We start from the raw sequence: 19,763 nt of genomic DNA, 5'->3' as shown, positions 1-19,763 counted from the left end.
GTCACCAGGGCTCCTCAAAGCACATTAAAAAAAAAAAAGTGCTCAACATCACAGTCATCAAGAAAAGGCAAATTAAAAACCAAATGAGAAACCTCACACCACCAGAACGGCTAAAACTAAAGACTGACAACACCAAATAATGGGTAGGATGTGGAGCTATCAGATCTCTCACAGATTGTTGGTGCATGTGTGAAAAGGTTTAACCTCTCAGAAGAAGTTTTGGAAGTTTCTAACAAAGTCAATCATACATCTACACTATGACATGGCAAGATCTATGTACTTACACATGAGAAGTGAAAACATGTCCACAAAACACTTGAACAAGAATATTCGTAACAGCCAAAATATTCGTAATAGTCAAAAACCAGAAACAGTCCAGGTAACCATTAACAGAAAAATAAGTAAAGTGAGATATATTTACACAATGAAATACTACTACCCAGCAACAAAAAGCAACAAATCACTAATAACTATAACAACATGGATGAATCTCAGCATTATGCTGAATGAAAGAAGTCTTACCACAAAAGCACATCTTGACAATTCCATTTACACGAAACTCAAATACAGACAAAATTAATCTATGGTAGAAAAAATTCAGAACAGTGGTTGCCTACAGGACACAGGGGCAAGGATTGAGTAAGTAGGAAATGACACGAGAAATCTTTCCAGGCTTATAGTAATGGTCTATATCCTGATAAGGGCTTAGGTTACACAGATACATGGATCTGTCAAAACCAGCGGTCAGCAAACTACATCCTGCATCCTATAAGCCAAATCTGGCCCGCTACTCATTTCTGTAAATAAAACTTTAATGGAACACTGCCACGTCCATTCATTTACATATTGTCTCCCTGGATGCTTTTGTGCTCTAACAGTAGAGTTGAGTAGCTGCAACAGAAACCACATGGCCCACAAAGGCAAAGTATTTGCTATCTGGCCCTTTAGTGAGGCACCTTGGTGATGCAGTCGTTAAAGCACTCTGCTGCGAACGAAAAAAGTCAGTAGTTTGAACCTACCAGCCACTCTGCAGGAGAAAGACAGTCTCACTTACTTGTTAACATCACAGGGGTAGGATTTAGAGCACATAGGATAATCACATCAGATCACAAGATGGTGGACAACCACACAATACTGGAAATCATGGCACACTCAAGTTGATATACATTTTTAGGAAAAACATTTCAATCTATAACACATACTTCAGACATGTTATCAGGAGGGACCAGTCCCTGGAGAAGGACACCACACTTGGTAAAGCACAGGGTCAACAAAAAAGAGGAGGACCCTCAACGAGATAGACTGACACAGTAGCTGCAACAATGGGCTGAAACATAGCAACGACTGTGAGGATGGCGCAGGACTGTGCAGATTTAGTTCTACTGTATATAGAGTCGTTTTGACTTGGAACCGTCTTGACAACACCTAACGACAACAAAAAGCAACTTAGTCAAACTATTCAATAAAATCTAAAACTGAAAAAAAAAAAAAACAGATTTACAGCTTTAGAAACCCTATGGGGCAGTTCTACTCTGTCCTATAGGGTAGTTATGAGTTGGAATTGACTCAACAAGAGTGGGTTTGGTTTGGTTTTTGGTCCTTTTAAGAAAGAGTTTACCAAGTCCTGGTCAAACCCACAGAATGGCAGGGTTAAGATGTGTGTATTTCATACTATATGAATTTTATAACAAAGAAATAAAAACATAAATACTAAACTCTAGTTGGTAATATTTAGAGGTGAAATGACTCCCATCTGCAACTCACTGTGAGGTAATTCAAAAAGCAAGGTACACTGATGGATGGATAAACATATGAACAGATACATCATAAAGCAATTATAGCAAAATGCTAATTATTAACTTTAGGTTGTGGCTGTATGGTTGTTCACTGTAAAATTTTTCAACTTTATGTTTAAGCCCTAGCCATAAATAATATTCACAAATTGTAATAATATATACAATAGTGATTTAACCAAAAACTGTGATGTAACTATACTGCGAGGAGGAGAAGAGAAGGATTTTGTGTTGAGGAAGGGGAGATAAAAGGCAAAGAACAAAATCCTGATCTTTCCTGCAAGGAAGTTAGTAACATAGTACCTAATATTAAAAAAAGAAAGAAATCTACTATTTAAATTTATGAGACAAACATCAGGAAGAAATCTTTAAAAAGTAATAGTTGCATCTAGGGCATACAAATCAAGGTTTGGGAGAAGTGAGAAAGGAGAGTGCTATTCTTTTTATTGAAGTCTTGTAGCATTGGATAATTTAAGCCATGAACATGCATTGCTTTGATTAAAAAAAAGGTTTAAAAAATTAAATTATATTTTTCTTATTGAGAATTACAAAAGAAATGATAATCAAGCTGTTTTAAAAAATGTTTCTATCATAAAAATTATATATTATCAAAAACACTTCTTAACTGCCTACTTTGAGCTTCAGTATACTACTATTCTATTGGAGTCCACAGCTGGATGGTCTTAAAGATGATAAAACTTTATGGCAAAGTCCTTTAGACATATGACAACTCAACAAACAATGAAGTATACCCTACTGAAAACAGGTGTGATGCAACTGCTCTCATTTAGTTTCTTCAAATATTTCCTTCATGAAACTGTAATTTATACTTACCAGAAGAAAATAATGATCTTCAGGTTCTGCCCTCAAGTATTTAAAGATCACTTGCTCCATAAACCTTTCCATCAAGTCCCAATCTTCAACTATACCATGGCGGATCGGCCACTATTTAAACAATAACAAAAAACAAATATTAACATAAAAAAGAAAACTACCAAAACAAACTCACTCAGGGAATATTAGACCACTGGTGGATATTCGACGAGGGTAGCATTTTCTCAGCTATGATAATGACACTGTGGATCATTTTAGAATATGAATACTTAAATACTTAGAGATGAATGAAATTATTTCTATAACATATTTCCAGATGGTTCAATAAAAACCATAAGGCAAATACAGCAAAATGTTAAGAATTATTAAATCTAGACGAAAGGTTATTACACCGGACTTTCTGAAATATTGTAACGATGGATAAACTTGGGCCATTAAAATTAAGCCTATGAAAATTACAGTTTATTATAATTCCCTTAGTGTTTTTAATTTTTTAGCTCACTCACAAATATTTGTTTTGTGTCTATAACAGAATGCTCTGTAAATATAGAGCTAGAATAATCATAAATCAAGTATGTAAAATTTCGTAAGAAAACTGTATATATTCTGAAACTGCGCACCAAGGCACTCCAGGGTACAACAACAAATTCAAAAGGGCACTACAAAGAAGTTTAAATTTTCCAGAGAAATACAATGATACTTGGCATCAGTTGCACACCGCAGTATCTACTAGTTCAAGGTAGTTCAGTTTCAATACTGGATCACACTGCATTCCTTTCAATAACATTTCTTTGAGCAACTGGGCTGTCAGTAGTTGCTGTGATAAAAGTCAAGTACCGACCCCTATCCCCCACCCCCCAAAAAAGAATCCACATAAAATAAGAAAGAAGGGTGGCATTCTGATTGCAGGTTGAGAAGTTGTGCAGTACCCAACAGTCACACAAATTCTAACAGTAAATAGTAATCGTGATTATTTAATAAAGAAATTAAAATATTTTCATTTCAATACAATTGTCTTACTTTTTCAAATGACTACCTAAATTGTTTTGATCTAGCTACCTACTAAGCAGAATTGTTAAGATACTTCTTTTGGTCTACATGGTGCTATGAAAAAAATTACTGAGGCACTAATACTGTGAATGACAAAGTCTGTGAACCTCTGGAATAGAATATAGTTTCATGCAGGCAGTACATATTCAACACCTAAGGTTCAAAGAATTAGTAAATGAACATATAAATATAGTCATTTACTTAGTAATTAAACCACTTATCGATTAATTCCTAATACCCACTTCTCACCCTAGCCTTCTAAATACTTTTTAGGGCACAAATAAAATGACTTCTACTACCTAGTTTGCTTTAGGGAAGGAAAAAAATGTACTTTTTTTAATCATTCACTTTACATGTTACTGGAAGTTTACAAATTTAAATGCTCTAAGTGTTGCGTATTCATTTATCAATTATTACTTTGCACCTACTGTGATCTATGGAAACAAGTGCTAAGAACATGGAAGCTCAGTCTAGTCAGAGAAACTGAAACAAATATTACATGATAGGTTATCATTTCAAAGAAAAAAAGTTTCTAAGACAGGATGACCAACTTGGCTTATGGGGAAAACAGAAACGCTTGATTGAGGAAGTCATATCTAAGCTAAGTCTTAAAGATACAACCTTTCCAGTTTTGTTTTGCTTTACAGAAGCAGTAGCACACCAACAGATGTCAAGATGCATACAAACACTAAACATACAAAGGCAAACGCTGCAGGTATTAAAGAGAAATAAATACAGGTACCAAAAAGGGCCCAGGGAAGGTTGTACAGAGTTACACCAGTTCTAGATCAAGGGGACTAGATTCTCAAAAACCGTACTTGCTTTGCATTTGAGATCCATACTATAAGAACTAGTGATTCAGAAGTTTTTAAGCAGGGGAATGACAAGAACAGCTTTAATTTTTAGGGAGATGATGATTATAAGAAGGCTGAAATGAACCTTAAGAGCCCATGCAGGAGAAAAGAACCCCAATTGTGATAGGGATGATGTAAGACAGACCAGATTCAAGATTTTCCAGACAGTAAGACCAAGGAAAAAAGTAAAAAATGTCAATAGGTTTCCAGCTTGAAAGCCAAGATGGACAGGACGCTATTAATTAAACAAAAGTTGTGTTGCATCATGTTTTGTCTTGTCTCAGAATAAGGATGGGTGGAGTATATGTAATGAATTCTGTTTGGGATATATTAAAATGAAGAGCCTGGGAGTAGGTACTTGGCAGTAGGTAGTTAGAGATACAGTTAAGAAATTAGAAATAGAGATCTAGGTTGTGGTTGTAGACAAAGGAGTGGATAAGATCACCGAAAGAAAGTCTTTAATTAAGGAGTAAAAGAGAACCAAGAACAGCACCTGGGGAATACTAACACTTGAGTAGTGGGCAAAGGAGGAGGCATCAGTAACAACAGGAAACAAACAAATAAAAAATGATAATAAACAAAAAGAACAGTCCGTATTAGGAAGAGAACCAACAGAGTAATTCTGTGAAGGCCAAAAAACAGTTCTAAAAAATAAGACAAACTAAGCAGGATAAAGGCCATTACATACAATGGGGTTTCACAAAGAACCAGTAAATGGTGAGCTTATCAGGTAATTTCAGACTAAATAAGAAAGTGGGAAATAAGACAACAGCTAAAAGGCTGAAAACACAAGGTAGGAACAGACTGAAAGAAGTTTTATCATTTTGGTTGGTTGGCTGGTTAGCTGGTTTGTAGCATTTGAAAGACTTAAAAACGACTTTAAGACAGAGAGGAAAGAGTCAGTGAAGAGAACTCTGGCCTTTCAGCTCACTGACTTCATCACCTTCAATGATTTCTATTTTCCATTTTGGCCACAGTTTAGATCTTATTGTCATATCATGCCTAAGTTCCTAAAATGCAAGCATACCTCTGCCTGATTGTAACCTCTCACCTTTCCAGCACACCCCACCACCTCACCATCCTTCTCTGATCACCGTTGAACGGCCAGTCCAGTGGCTGTTTCAGTTATCCCCTAACCATCAATCGCCCTCTACACAGTGTAGGTTTCATACCACGTCCTTTCGACAATTCACATTTCCTTTTGTCATCCCATATGCCAAAACCCAACCCACTGTGACCCTACCCTAAACTTCTCTGTACCCAGAATGCTGATGTATCGCAGACACAAACATATACGTGTTCAAAATCATAATCTAAATTCTCAAATAGACCTAACCTTGCCTGGCAAGGCTTTGTTTCTCTACTCTGTCCATCTTTACTCACCACAATGATGAATTTAAATGTTCTCCCTATCTCAGATTTGACCTTCTCCCTCCATTCCCTGAGCAAATGATGTCACCACTTATTTCAAAGAGAAAGCAGAAGCCACCAATCAGAAATTCAACTTCCCTCTACCAAATGTATAAAAATTAGTGATTCCACACTTACCCTTTTTTCTCTTTCACTTCTATTAAAATGAGATGCTCCAAGTATCAATTCGCTAATCTGTACTCTATATTCCATTCTATCAGCTTTCTCAGAGACCTTGCAATGTTGATTATGCCCCCTCTTTTGGGTTACTTTACTCTATCTCTAGCATTAGCATTTAAACATCTCTTTCACCTTAACCCCACAACCTGCCTCTCCATCTATTTCTCTCTCCCAATCACAGCCAAACCTCACTGAATAGTTCTCCTATTGCCACTTGTTCCTTGTCTACCATTCACAAACCACCCTACTTTAAATCCAGTCCCACTGCTCCTCCAAAACCATTCTCACTAAGGTTTTGAATAACCTTCCTGAGCTAAAGGCAGCAAATAATCTATGGGCTCTAGCTTACTCGATATTTTAGCAGCATTCTAAAGTTTATCATTCCTCTCTGTTTACACCTGCCTCTAATCATCCCTTCTTTGTCTCCTTTGCAGGTTTTACCTCCTCTACCAAACTTCAATAGTAGTATTACTTAGGATTTGTCTAAGGCCTTGTCTCGTGCTATACATTTCCCTATGTAATTTCACCCCTCCAGAGATAACTGGTATCTCCCAAATCTACAGCTCTGTTCTTGCTTCTGAGCGCCAAGACCCATATAGTTGGCTGTTTAACAGTGTATCAGATGTGTCAGATACTTCAAATGTTCAAAGGTCTCATGTTCAAAACTAAACTTATCCTCCCTTCATACACCACCCCAAGCCAAGTGTTTGTCCTTTAATGTTCTCAACCTCAGTCAGGAAACTATCAAGGAGGTAAGAATTACCCTCCATTACTAATTCTAGTTTTTCACTAATATCTCATTAATCACTCCATTTCTCATTAAACATCCACCTCTTTATTCTTGTTGAAAAAAGAAATCTTACATACATCTGATCAGGCCACTAGATTTAACTACCATTTTACAATAATAAAGGAAATAGAAGACCATGTTAAATGACACATTAAGGATGCAATCATTAGAATCCAAAATATGGTAAATTTTACAAGACAAATAACGAGGTTTCTTCAACAAATCATGACAAGAAAAAAATGAACAAACAAACAAAAAAATACAGGGAAGAGAATAATATATAGATAAAGAGATTTAAGAGAATTATCAACCAAATCCAATGAGTTGGCTGCTTTGGGTCTTGATTCAAACAGGGTAAGCAATACAGGAAATAATCAGGGAAAGCTGAGCACTAGCTAGATATTAGATATTAATAAACTGTATATTGCTTTTAAGTGTGATATTTATCTTTCAAAAAGTCCTTATCTTTAAAAGATAAGTATTTGCAGATGAAATTACATCTAGGATTTACTTTAAAATAATCCAGTAGGGAGGAGGGGAGTTCAGATAAAACAAGATTGGCCATAAGTTATAATTACTGGAGCTGTGTGATGGGCACAAGGGCTCATTTTATTCTTTTTTCTACTTACACATATAAAATTCTCCATAATAAACATTAAATGTGTTGTGCATGTGTATACACACACACACACACATTTCCGCTTCTCTCTAGCTCTACTGTTACCACTGTAGAACAAATCATTAATATCCCTTGCCTTAGCTATTATATTAATCAATTACCTGGTCTTCCTAGAATCATGCTTGCCTCCCCCAAATAATTTCTCTTCACTGTCACTGCAACCTGAGTAATCATTTTAAGTAATAAAACAGCCAATATGTAAGGAGCATTTGTTATGTTCAAAGCACTGTAAAAATTTCTTTATATGCACTATCTCAGTAAGCCTCACAGTAATCCTAATGTAATATCTCCATTTTACAAATGAAGAAACTGAGCCCCAGAAAGGCTAAGTCACTTGGATGATATCACAAAGCTAGAAAGCAGCAAAACCAGAATTCAAGCCCAGGCACTCTGATTTCAATATCTGTGCTTTTAATTACTAAAATTATTCCTCAGGTTAAAACCATTAATGTTAGCTATGTAACAGAATTCAAATTCTTCAGGAGAGCCTAACAACACTTTCCATGATCTTGTCCCAGCCTATCCAGCCTCCTCACTTTTTCTCCTCATTCTCTACGCTCCAGGTCTGTTGGTCTTGCAGTTCTAGGCTCCCTCATACTTTAAAGCCTTCCTACATACTGTTTCTCTGCTTAAAATAACCTGGCTTATTCACTTCACTCTGCTAACTCCTATTTTATTCTTTAGGCCTCAAGCTTAAAAGATTTTGTCCTCAAGAACTTTCCTGAATCTCCAAACTAGGTTAGCTACTCCTGTTATATATTTCCAGAGGATCCTTTTTCTAGCCCCCAACACACTTGTAATTATTTCTTCAATGTCTTCCTTTCTATCACATTATAACAATCTTAGAGTCAAGGAAGCTATCTTTCTTATTTACCACTGTACTTTCAGCACTTAAGGTTTTTTACACATGGTAATTGTTCAATAAACAATAAATTATGAGAAAAAGAGGTATAAAGAAGAAAATTGGCAAATGAGGCAAAGTCTATCTCTAAAAATAAGATGTTAAAGGTCAGAATAGTGCTTACCTTTTGGTGGGGAGGTGGTGACTGTGGGAGGAGACACAGGGAAAGCTTCAGACTTATAAGATTTGCTCTTTAACTTTTATGATCATAGTCATAAAAATTCTTCAAACTGGATACTTAAGACTTGCAAACTTTATTGTATATAAGTTATGCCTCAATAAAAAGGAAGTAGAAGAGAGAGGAGTAGGAAAAAAGAAAAGAGCAAGAGGGAAAAAAAGTAGTGCACTTCCAGGTGACATAAGCTTCAAAAAGGAGAAATGGTGTGGCCTTGAACGAAAATGGGAAAGAAATGGTCCAGGTGCGGGAGGTAGGAGAAAATCAATCCCACAACAGGCTCTGAAATCCGATGAGTGTGGAAACGTAAATATCGACCACTTTAAAAACCTAAAATTTTCCTCTTGTGGGTAAAAAGAAAAAGCAGAGTTAAAGTAAGATTGGGAGGGGGTCATCGGAAAGAAATTTCTATTGTGAAGAAGTTGAGGGTATTAAGCCTATTAACTGAGTGAAATTCCAGAGGTCACAATCACTGAACAAAACCATTTTTTTTTTTTAAAAGAAAATTTGCACTTATTTATACAAATCATAAAAACATACCTTTGTAGCATATGTAGGTTTTTCTATTGCTTCATCACCAATGAAGAAGTCTAGGTCGTCAACGCCTTTCATCACCCTCCTCTGAGCTTGGTCACCCACTTTTGCTGACTCCTTAATAGCAATACCTTTAAAACCAAAGTTATTTAGACATGTAAAAAAAATTATTTTCCTCAAATTAGACAAACTTTTAGCTTATACTTCTTTTATTACAAAGTGTTATGAAATAAAACATGACCAGTCGTATTTAAATTGTCAAACGAATGCACAAAGGCCATAAGAAAGCTGTGACAAAGTTCATTTAACACAATGAAATCTCAACTTCCATTCAGAGACAAGGCTTCAACTGTGGAAAGCTAAAAAAAGAAGTATAGCCATGAGAATGTTTTAGCTTTATTTTAAAAATCTATATGAGATCTACTGGGATTATGAGTAAAATTACACAAAATCAGAAAGGGAAAAGTGAAAAATAATGAATATAAAAAGAAAAACTGCCAATAGAATTTTTAAAAATGTCTTCATATTTTCTATCTTATTTGTACTAGCTATTATGGACTAATAATTTAAATATAAGATTGACATAGAGGTTTGTAAAAAAAAAAAAAATTTTTTTTTTTTTTTTAATACAACATAAGGTCTTAAATCATGTAGGTAAAACACACAACAATCTCCTTAAATAACACTGGAAATCCAGCATACACTTTCAGAGCTAAAACTTACTTGTTATATATTTCTTAAGTTATAAATTTCTAAGTCCTTCAAGTTAAGTAGTCTTTCATTCAAAATAATTTTTATCTTAATGCACTTAAATTGACCTGGCATTTAGCCATTACATTTTCATTTAATAACGGTTATATCCTCAATGGGATAGTAGAGAATAGTGAAAAAAAAAAAAAAGAAGTCCTACATCCAGTCAACTTGATGTTGACTCACCAGACCATAACAACAAGGTAACCTTTTAAATAAGAAAGGATTCAAATGTTCGGGGCACTTACCCGTTGCCACTGAGTCAATACCAACTCCTAAGGACCCTACAGGACAGAGGAAAACTGCCCCCACAGGGTTCCCAAGGAGCAGCTGGTGGTAAACTGCACACCTTTTGGTTAGCAGCTGTAGAATAGCTCTTAACCACTATGCCACCAGGGCTCATAGGCTATTACTGTGCCCACAGTAATAACTTTTTTAAAAATTAATAAATTTTTTAAAATTATGTTAATCTAAATTATCTCCGTATTATTCTGTGATAGTTTATTTTAATAATATTCATATTTATCCTTAACAGACTAACCATATAAGATACTATGTTAAGTTGTATACACTTAAGATAAAGAAACTTTTTTGAAATAACATACAAAAATGAAACAGAAATAGCTACATTTATTGTGAAGTTATCAACTGCTAAACACTGCTAAGCATTCTACATACATTATTTCACTGACTGCCCACAACGTATTTCAATCATGCCCATTTTTTCAAATTTAGCACCTATGTTAAAATCCCACTTTTAGTCAAAAAAATTGTTTTACATAAATTTTTTTTTTATATCCAACACCTAATATTATTTCCTTAAGAAAACAGTGCCTAAAAATAAAAATAAGGCTGTTTTAAATTATATTTAGTACCAACTAGACAAAAACCAGTTAACATCAAGTAGATTCCAACCCACAGTGACCCATGTATTTCACAGCAGAACTCTGCTCCAGAGTTTTCATGGCCTGTGGCCTTTTGGAAGCAGATCACCAGGCCTTTCTTCCAGGTGCCTCTGAGAGGGTTCAAACAGCCAACTTTTTGGTTAGTAGCCAAGCAGATTAACCATTTGCACCACCTAGTGACTACTCTCCAACCAGAGAGAGAGAGAGAGAGAGAGAGAGAGAGAGAGTGTGTGTGTGTGTGTGTGTGTGTGTGTGTGTTTGTGTAACTTTTCTTCAAAAGGCAGTTCTGGAAGAGGTAGAACAGAAAGGAAAATAGTAGCACAGAATATCCAACAGCCACTATTGTATAGCAATCAAATCTCTACACTAGCTAACCAACTATGTAACCAAGAAACCACAATGTATTTTACATTTTAACACCTAACAAACATTTTTTGGAAGGACAGAAAGAATTACTGTACATTTTTTCTCGTTAAACTTAGATGAATTTAGAACAGTAAAGCTATATCATCTTTTAAATCTTAGAAGTGCCTCTACATTCATCAGCAACAGAGCCAACATCTGTCACCAAATTCTCAAAATAGACAAGAAGCTATCAATGCACTGATACATGAATGTGGGGGAAAAAGCAAACCTGTCCTTCACTACAGACAACAAATACGCATAAATGCAGTATAAGAAAAAAGGCAATAATACCACCAAACTAAGACCATCACAAGCACATGTATGAGCTATTTCATCAGTATCATCTAAAATCCGTTCTAGGTATCGAAGCATATGATTTAGTTCTAAGTAACAGTCCAAGTTCTTATATAATCAATTCCTAAAAAAGCATGACAAAAAACCAGAAGTGCAGGTAAAATAGTTTTGTTTCCAAAGGGTAAAAAATACGTAAAATCTCTAAATACACTTCCCCTTTTCCATGAAATTTCAACAGTATATTTCTAACATCTCACACAATTTAATTTTGTTCTTCCTACACAGAAAACAAAAACAGTTGACCTGCTCATGTCCAATGAGTACCCAATGCAGTTTTTGGCATGTCTAATAATTTCTACCTTATCCTCAACTTCATGATTTTAAGACCTAAAGCTTCTTTCACTACTCTCTGCATCTTCCTTTTTCCACTTTCTTATTTTCATAAATGAAGAATACTTAATTATATTCAAATAGCTACAAGCAAGGTTATCTCAACTGCATAACACAGGTTGTTAATGAGTCTTCCTCCAATCCTGATGCCCCGTTCTTCTTCGTACAGTCCAGCTCCTCAGGTTATTTGCTCAGCATACAGACTGAACAGGTATGTCAAAAGGATACAACCCTGACGCGTACCTTTCTTGACTTTAAACCACACAGTATCCCCTGGTTCTGTCAGACTGACTGCTACTTGATCTAAGTACAGTTTCCTCACGAGCACAGTTAAGCGTTCTGGAACTCCCATTCTTTGCAATGTTTTCCATAATTTGTTATGATCCACACAGTCAAATGCCTTTGCACAAAACACAGGTAAACATCATTCTAGTATTCTCTGCTTTCAGCCAAGATCCATCCATCTGACATCAGCAATGATATTCCTCATTCCACGGCCTCTTCTGAATCCAGCTTGAAAGTCTGGCAACTTCCTGTCAATGTACTGCTGCAGCTGCTTTTGAATGATCTTCAGAAAAATTTTACTTGCATGTGATATTAGTGATTTTGTTCGATAATTTCCGCATTCAGTTCGATCACCTTTCTTGGGAACAGGCATAAATACAGACCTCTTCCAGTCAGTTGGCCAGGTAGCTGTCTTCCCAGTTTCCTGGCATAGATTACTTCACCACTTCCAGCTCTGCATCCATTTGCTGAAACATCTCAATTGGTATTCCACTGATTCCTGGTGGCTTGTTTTTCGCCAATGTCTTCAGTGCAGCTTGGGGTTTCTTCCTTTAGTACCATCGGCTCCTGATCATTTGCTACCTCCTGAAATGGCTGAACGTCGACCAATTCTCTTTGATAAGGTAATTCTGTGCGTTCCTTCCACCTTCTTTTCATGCAAGGAATATGGGATATCAGAGAATGGCTGAGGTCAACACCTCTAAAGGTGAGATGCCATCCTTATTTTAAAACATGGACATTCACCAGGGATGTCAACAAGTACTTGCTCTGCAAGCAATAACTATGTCCACAAACCAAAGGATAGTCTTTGCAGGTATGTGAAAGGGGACAGACTACTTAAGTTAGTTACAGCCATACACTGTCAAAAGCAATATCCTCAAAGCATAAAATTGTTTTTTTTTTAATTATCAGCTCACTCCTTTTTTCTTCAAGAAGAGATAATTGGGAGATTTGTTAAACAGAGAGCTGAGACGAATGATCAGGGGTTTGGGAATGGGGCCACAATTAGAATTTTGCAAACTATGTTTTTAAAGGACTTAATCTTACAGTGTCAGAACTGATCACCTTTCTTAACTATTAAGAAAAAGATCTTTCAATCAGCTCATTTTTGGTTTAAAAAAAATACTTACAGGAAGGGATGATGAACTGTGGTTCTGTATTTCCAGCATATCCTAGTTTTGTGTACCTGCAAAACAAAATCAAAAAAATTAAAGATTTTAATTTTACTAACATCTTGGCAATTATGAATTTAACTTCTAGACTTCCATTCTTAGACTGCTATGAAGAGAGATTCTGTTGTAATACACAAAATTCTAGAGTTTCAGCATATTTAAACATCTCCACTTTCAAAATTATCTTAAAATTATAAATGCTTTTTTTTTTTTTTATAGCTTTCAACCCAGAAATTCCACTTTAAGAAACTGATCCTACAGGGATAGTGATACATATACATAATGACATATATACAATGTCACTGGCCACAATCTTGATTATAACAGTAAAAGAATGGAAATACCGAAATATCCACTAAAAGATAAATTAAAAATTAGTTCAATAAACTATGGTAAATTCATGCTATGGAATAGTACGCAGCTATAAAAAGACTGGTGTACTGATATGCAACAATATAATGCATTGTTAATTGAACAAGGCAAGATATAAAAGTATAAAAGGGGTAAGAACATAAAATATATCTGGTTATATGTACAGGCACAAGGTATCTCTGGAAGGGTAAACAAGAAATAGGCCATCTGGATTGCCTCCAAGGAAGGGGACTAGGTGGGTGACGGACAAGGATGAAGAGAAAATTTTTTATGGCACATCATTTCATACCCTTTGAAAGCTTTACTAATTCAAAAGTAAATAATTTTTTAATGTTCTTCCAAGTGGATTTCAGGCTACAGTCCTTAAAATAACAGAAGAATAACGATAATGACAATGATCACAAATGCTAAAACCTGCAATTTTACACACCGCATGTTGGGGGTACGTAGAAGATAGGTGGACATTTTTTGGCTACAGGGGAAAAGCTATTAAATATAAGCAGGCTTTAAAGAGAAAGTAACAATATTTTATATTATTCCATATTCAGATCCAATGCTAAAAACTAGGAAGGTAAATTGCTGGGATAGTCTTGGATTCTAATAACATCTGCAGGAATTTTTTTCTACTTAAAAGGAAAGTAAAAATCTCTCTTTTGTGTATGTTTTAGCCCTAAAACTAACTAAATTCAAGAACTGAACATGCCAAAGAGTTCAAATCACAAAAATAAGGCGAAAACATAAACAGTTCAAAATGTGATACTGCTATACTGATGGAATCCCTTCAATGTCTCCACCACCCATGTTTTAAGAAAGAAAAAAAAAGGCTTTTGTAAAGGTACACAAAAGCCCTTAAAAAGAAAAAAAAAAGCCTTTAATATTTGGCCCCTGACAAAACTCCCTCTGCCAGCTGCCTTACCACATCAGACTCTCTAACCATAAAAACTCATTTCATTTCATGCTGCTAAGCCACTGTTAAGACATTCCTACTATGCGAGATGCTCACCTTCCACCCCTGAATGCAACTGTGAAACTCTTACCCACCTTCAAAATTCAGGTTAAGTATCACTACTTCTGTATGAAAACATTCACAACTTCCCCAGATAGTTGACTATTCTTGCCTTTATAAGTACAAGTATTAAATAATAATAATTCCTAATCCTTAATTCCATCATGTGTTTAAAAAAAAAAAAAAAAAGCTCAAGATTGTTCAGATTATTAAATAAGATAACAAGTAAAGCATTTAGCACAATACCGGTACATACTACACACTCAGTATATATAAACTCCAATTACTCTTCATATTCATCCTCTCCAAATTTTCCATTCCTCCTATAACCAGATAAAGGCCATGCAGATAACTAAACGTTGAAACTTTAAAATGCTTTTAGTTATAAGATACAAATTATCCCGACATATAAACTAATCCTTGGTAGAAGACTCTCAGATTGTAGCTTGTATCTGATAAATTTTTATCACCTTTCCACTGCCAAATATCTTTCTATTCTTCCAACCCAGAGTCGCTTGTAAATGTAAAGCCTTCAAGTGCGGGGGTGGGAGGGGGGGAGATCCAGTAGCATGTAGAGGCCAGCATGCTGCAACAGCTCACCCTCCTCTGAAGACATGAAAACTAGAACTAATTATAATTATTCAAATGCATAAAATCACCATCAAGAAGCAAGAATGATCTGGTCCCACTGAACTCACTGAAATTAACTGTAACCTAGCTGAAATAAGACAGTTTAGCATCAGTTTAAAACAGTAACCAAGAAAATACAGGATGAGAGGAATTGGGACCTACAGTATACTTCACTCCCCAGTAGACAAATGCAACTAACTGTATGTACCATGCCAAAATAAAGACTAGTTTAAAACGAGACAGTCTAAAACTGAACCACAATACCCTACTTTCTGGTCAGCACTTAGTGGAATGATTAATACCAAATTATTCCTTTGTATGATCCTTCATATTAATCCCTTCATTTTTATTCCCACTTGTCACCACAGAGGTTCAAGGAGTCATGCCCAACAATACCTTGGTTCTAATCATTTGCCACCTCTAAGGCCCCTACAAAAGATAATAAACCCCCTAAAAGCACTTCCTAACTCAAAAACCTTCAAATGATGTTCTATTACCCACAAGATTAAGTATAAATTAAGCCTAATTTTAAGTATCTCCGATCATTTGCTTTATGAATCCAGCTTAAGGCACATCTCCCCTTCACATATTATCAGTGCTTACACTACACCACTTCAGAAAAGCTCACAATTTAGGACTCCTCCATGAAGTTTTTCCTAATCGTTTTAACTATCAGTCGTCATTACCTTCAAAAAACTATCTGAACCACTCACCGAAAATGTATACAAGCCTATATTGTTATTTTCACATGTGTAAATGCCATCTCCCTGATATACTAGTAAAACAGTTAAAGGAGAGATCCTTTTACAATAGGAAATATCTTAAGAAGCCTGCATTTAACCAGCTCCTTAATGACTCAGACTGATCAACACTCCATTCTTGGCCAAAATCAAACTCCCTAGATTGAGCATATTCAGCACTATTACTTTCAAAGTGAATACCAAAAGAGGATCTACTGAACTTAATAAAATTGTTTCACACTGTCCATGAATCATCAAAACAAGTAGCCTCTTCCCTGAAATGCAAAAATGGCTCCATAAAGTTTTAGACTATATGGATGTACCATGGAAACCCTGGTGGCATAGTGGTTAAGTGCTGCTAACCAAAGGGTCAGCAGTTCGAATCCGCCAGGCGCTCCTTGGAAACTCTATCGGGCAGTTCTACTCTGTCCTATAGGGTCGCTATGAGTCGGAATCAACTCGACGGCACTGGGTTTGGTTTTTGGTTTGGGTGTACTATAACTTACTTAATTATTTCTACTATCTTTAAAGTGCCATAGCAAAATAATTCTTTAAATTTTGGGAGGACAAGAAATATAATAACTAATATTCTACTGGCTTCAATTTAAAATTTAAATAATATCTCAAAAGAACAAAATTATTTAAAGTCTGATATGGTATAAAAAGTTATACAGACCACTAAATGATGGTATTTGATAATTACCTTGAGAATAATATTTTTAAGAAGCACGAGGAGAAATGTCCCAGTTCACTTAACTTTAAAAGTTGCTTAGACTCTAAAAACAAATTTCATTCCTGGCTCAAAGAAAAATGTTTGTGGTACAGACTACATTCCAGAAAATACAGAAAGTTGTATCCTGAAATCTGCAGAGACCTGCTGAGTTAGACTCAACTGTCCCAAAGTCACACTTTCTCCAGCAGAGAGGAAAAAAGTGCTAGATAACAAAAATGAGAATTTCGCTATTTAAAAACACTCTTTATACTACCAGTAAGCTTTAAAAATGTAGAGTTCTGCTAACATTAAAAAAAAAAAAAACACAAGAAGCAAGGTTCAGAGATTAAGCATACAGGAAGTACATCACAAGAATAAAAAAATCAGAACAGGACTATAAACATCTCAGCCTTAAATGCTCTTGATAGTCACCACAGAGAAGAAACCTGGTACAGATGGCAGAAGAGTCTCTATCACTCTCACTCTGACTAAAACAAACTCCTTTCTCAGTTATTCAGAATTTGATAATCTGAACTCTTTAAATTGTAATTTAAATATGTGATCACTATTTAAACTAAAAGGTCTTTTTTCATTGACATAAAAAAGCTGAAATTTTCTGTAATAATATAAATTAATTTCAAATCAATCAAGCTTTTTTCATGTCAAATACTTCTCTAAGCATATGTGCTTGTTGCTCTCCTAGTCATAAAAATGTTTAGAATTAAAACTAATATTGACCAAACATCACAGCGAACCATTTTTAACCTTACTTTTTCTAAAGTGATTTTTTTATTTGTATCCATAAATCCTGTTAACATACTTTATTTTCCTACAACCTTTAAAATTTTCCGTAAAGTTCCTTCTGGTACTCAAAAAAAAATGATTTATATAAGCAATTTATGAAGGCAGTATCTATCAGATTATACAACAAAAAAGCATTCCCCTTTGTGTGCGCACACACACACATAGCCTTGCTAAATAACCTTTAGCAAAAACTCTGCCTTTGGACAACCAATAAACATTTTGATCTCATTTCTTTCCATTAAGTTTTTGAGATGCGATTAGATGGCTTGCATTTTTTCTAAATTTACCATTCAGATACATCATTTAGTGTAGAATTCAGCCTTGGGACAAATTCTCATATTCGTAAGTTTCTCTGTGAAATAAATCTAGAATCTTGACTCTAGAAACAAGAACGAATTCTTGATATAAAGCCTTTCAAGGTTCTATCACCATCACCACAGAAACGTAACACCTTGTGTTTCCAAAATATCTTATTTAAGTATTCATTTACCATTTTGAATTTTTTTCAATTCCAGTAGTCTGTGTTGGTGGTGGTTGCCATCGAGTAGATTCCAATTCAGTGAGACCCCACGTGTGCAGAGTAGAACTGCTCCATAGAGCTTTCAATGCTGTGACCTTTTGGAAGCAGATGGCCAGGACTTGGTACATCTTTGCAAAGCAATTAATGTTCTTGTAACCATTTTTCTTTGGGGATTCTAATTAGTGCTAGCAAGTGAGCTCAGTTACTAACATCCACAGATTCAATCCACAGTAAAAAAAATTTTGACATTTTAATGACATTCTAGATTGTTATCTTGATGTCATTTGATACCCATTGATAACAACATCCAAAACCAGCCCCTTTTCTATTTATTTTGCTTTACTGGGCTCAAAGAAAATGCAGACTGATAAAAATAAGTGATTCTGCAGCCATGAAAGTATTTTTGGCTTTAGCTATTACTCATCCAACCTTATAACTATCTTCAAGAGTTCAATCTCAAACTGAGATAGCACTTGCAAACACCTCAGTTAAATAATTTTCTGCTTAAAATAGGTGTTTTATATAAAAGTGATTAGATTACTTAGCACCACTGCTTCATTTGATCATTTCTGCAAGGAAATAACATATTTGGGCTACAGAAAAGAAGAACTGGTAAAATACACTATCTAAATTTGAGATATTCATCAATACACTACCTAACTAAAGACACTTTTATTTTAATGTTTCTTTCTTGTGAACCTTACTTCTTCTCAGTTTTACTCAAAAGTTGGTACCTGGAAAAAAAATAAAATGGGGTACAAGTCGCACACATTAAAGCAGGATAAATCTAAATGTACGAAGATTAAAAGAGAAAAAAAAATCAAACCATAACTTTTAAAAAGAAAATCTGGGGTAATTCCTTTATAACCTTCCAGTGGGGTAGGTTTTCTAACTATAACTTAAAATCCAGACACTATATAGAAAGGTTGATATTTCAACTGTGAAAATTAAAAGCTTCTTTACAAAAATACACCAAAAGTAGTCAAAAGAAAATTCATCAACAGAGAAAAATTATTTGTACTCAGAGACAAAGTTAATCTTAATATACAAAGGATACGCAGAAGTTGACAAGAAGGGAAGAAGGGAGGGAGAGAGGGAAAGAGGAAAGGAAGAAAAAAAGGCAAAGAACAGTAACCATCCACAGAAAAACAGAAATGGCGATTAAATGAAAAGATACTCAAGTCCATGGAATAAAATAAAAGCAAACTAAACGGACAGAGAGGAACTTTCATACATTCCTAGATGGAGTCCAAAATAATACGGCCACTTTAGAAACAGTTCAATGTTCACTTAACAGATGACCCAGCAATTCTACTCTCAGATATTTACTCAAGAGAAGTAAAAACATATGTCCACACAAAGATGGGTACACATATGTTCACAATAGCATTATTCATAATGTCCAAAAACTGGAAACAAATGTCCATCAACAGTAGATTAACAAGTGTGGTATATTCGTACAAAGTAAAAATAGTCCACACAGATGAACTACGAAAACGTAACCCACTCTCAAGGGAAAAGGCAATTCCAAGAAGACCCAAGTACTGGAATTACTAGATGAAGACTTGAAATCAATGT

General features: G+C 35.1%; 1 protein-coding gene across 1 annotated transcript in view; it reads right to left on the bottom strand.

Moving 5' to 3' along the window:
• The window catches only part of ACTR3 (actin related protein 3), an 83,402-nt gene that overhangs the window by 33,550 nt on the left and 30,089 nt on the right, over window positions 1-19,763 (bottom strand). The window contains exons 2-4 of the mRNA XM_064287277.1: window positions 13,360-13,415; window positions 9,207-9,331; window positions 2,628-2,738 (exon numbers count right to left, since the gene is read on the bottom strand). Coding sequence (XP_064143347.1) covers window positions 2,628-2,738; window positions 9,207-9,331; window positions 13,360-13,415 — 292 coding nt within the window. The remainder of the gene's footprint in view (window positions 1-2,627; window positions 2,739-9,206; window positions 9,332-13,359; window positions 13,416-19,763) is intronic.

The sequence above is a fragment of the Loxodonta africana genome, chromosome 6 (genome assembly GCF_030014295.1).
Source record: "Loxodonta africana isolate mLoxAfr1 chromosome 6, mLoxAfr1.hap2, whole genome shotgun sequence".
Lineage (NCBI taxonomy): Eukaryota > Metazoa > Chordata > Mammalia > Proboscidea > Elephantidae > Loxodonta > Loxodonta africana.
The sequence above is the reverse complement of the archived record's forward strand: the minus strand, read 5'-3'. Positions and strand labels throughout refer to the sequence as shown.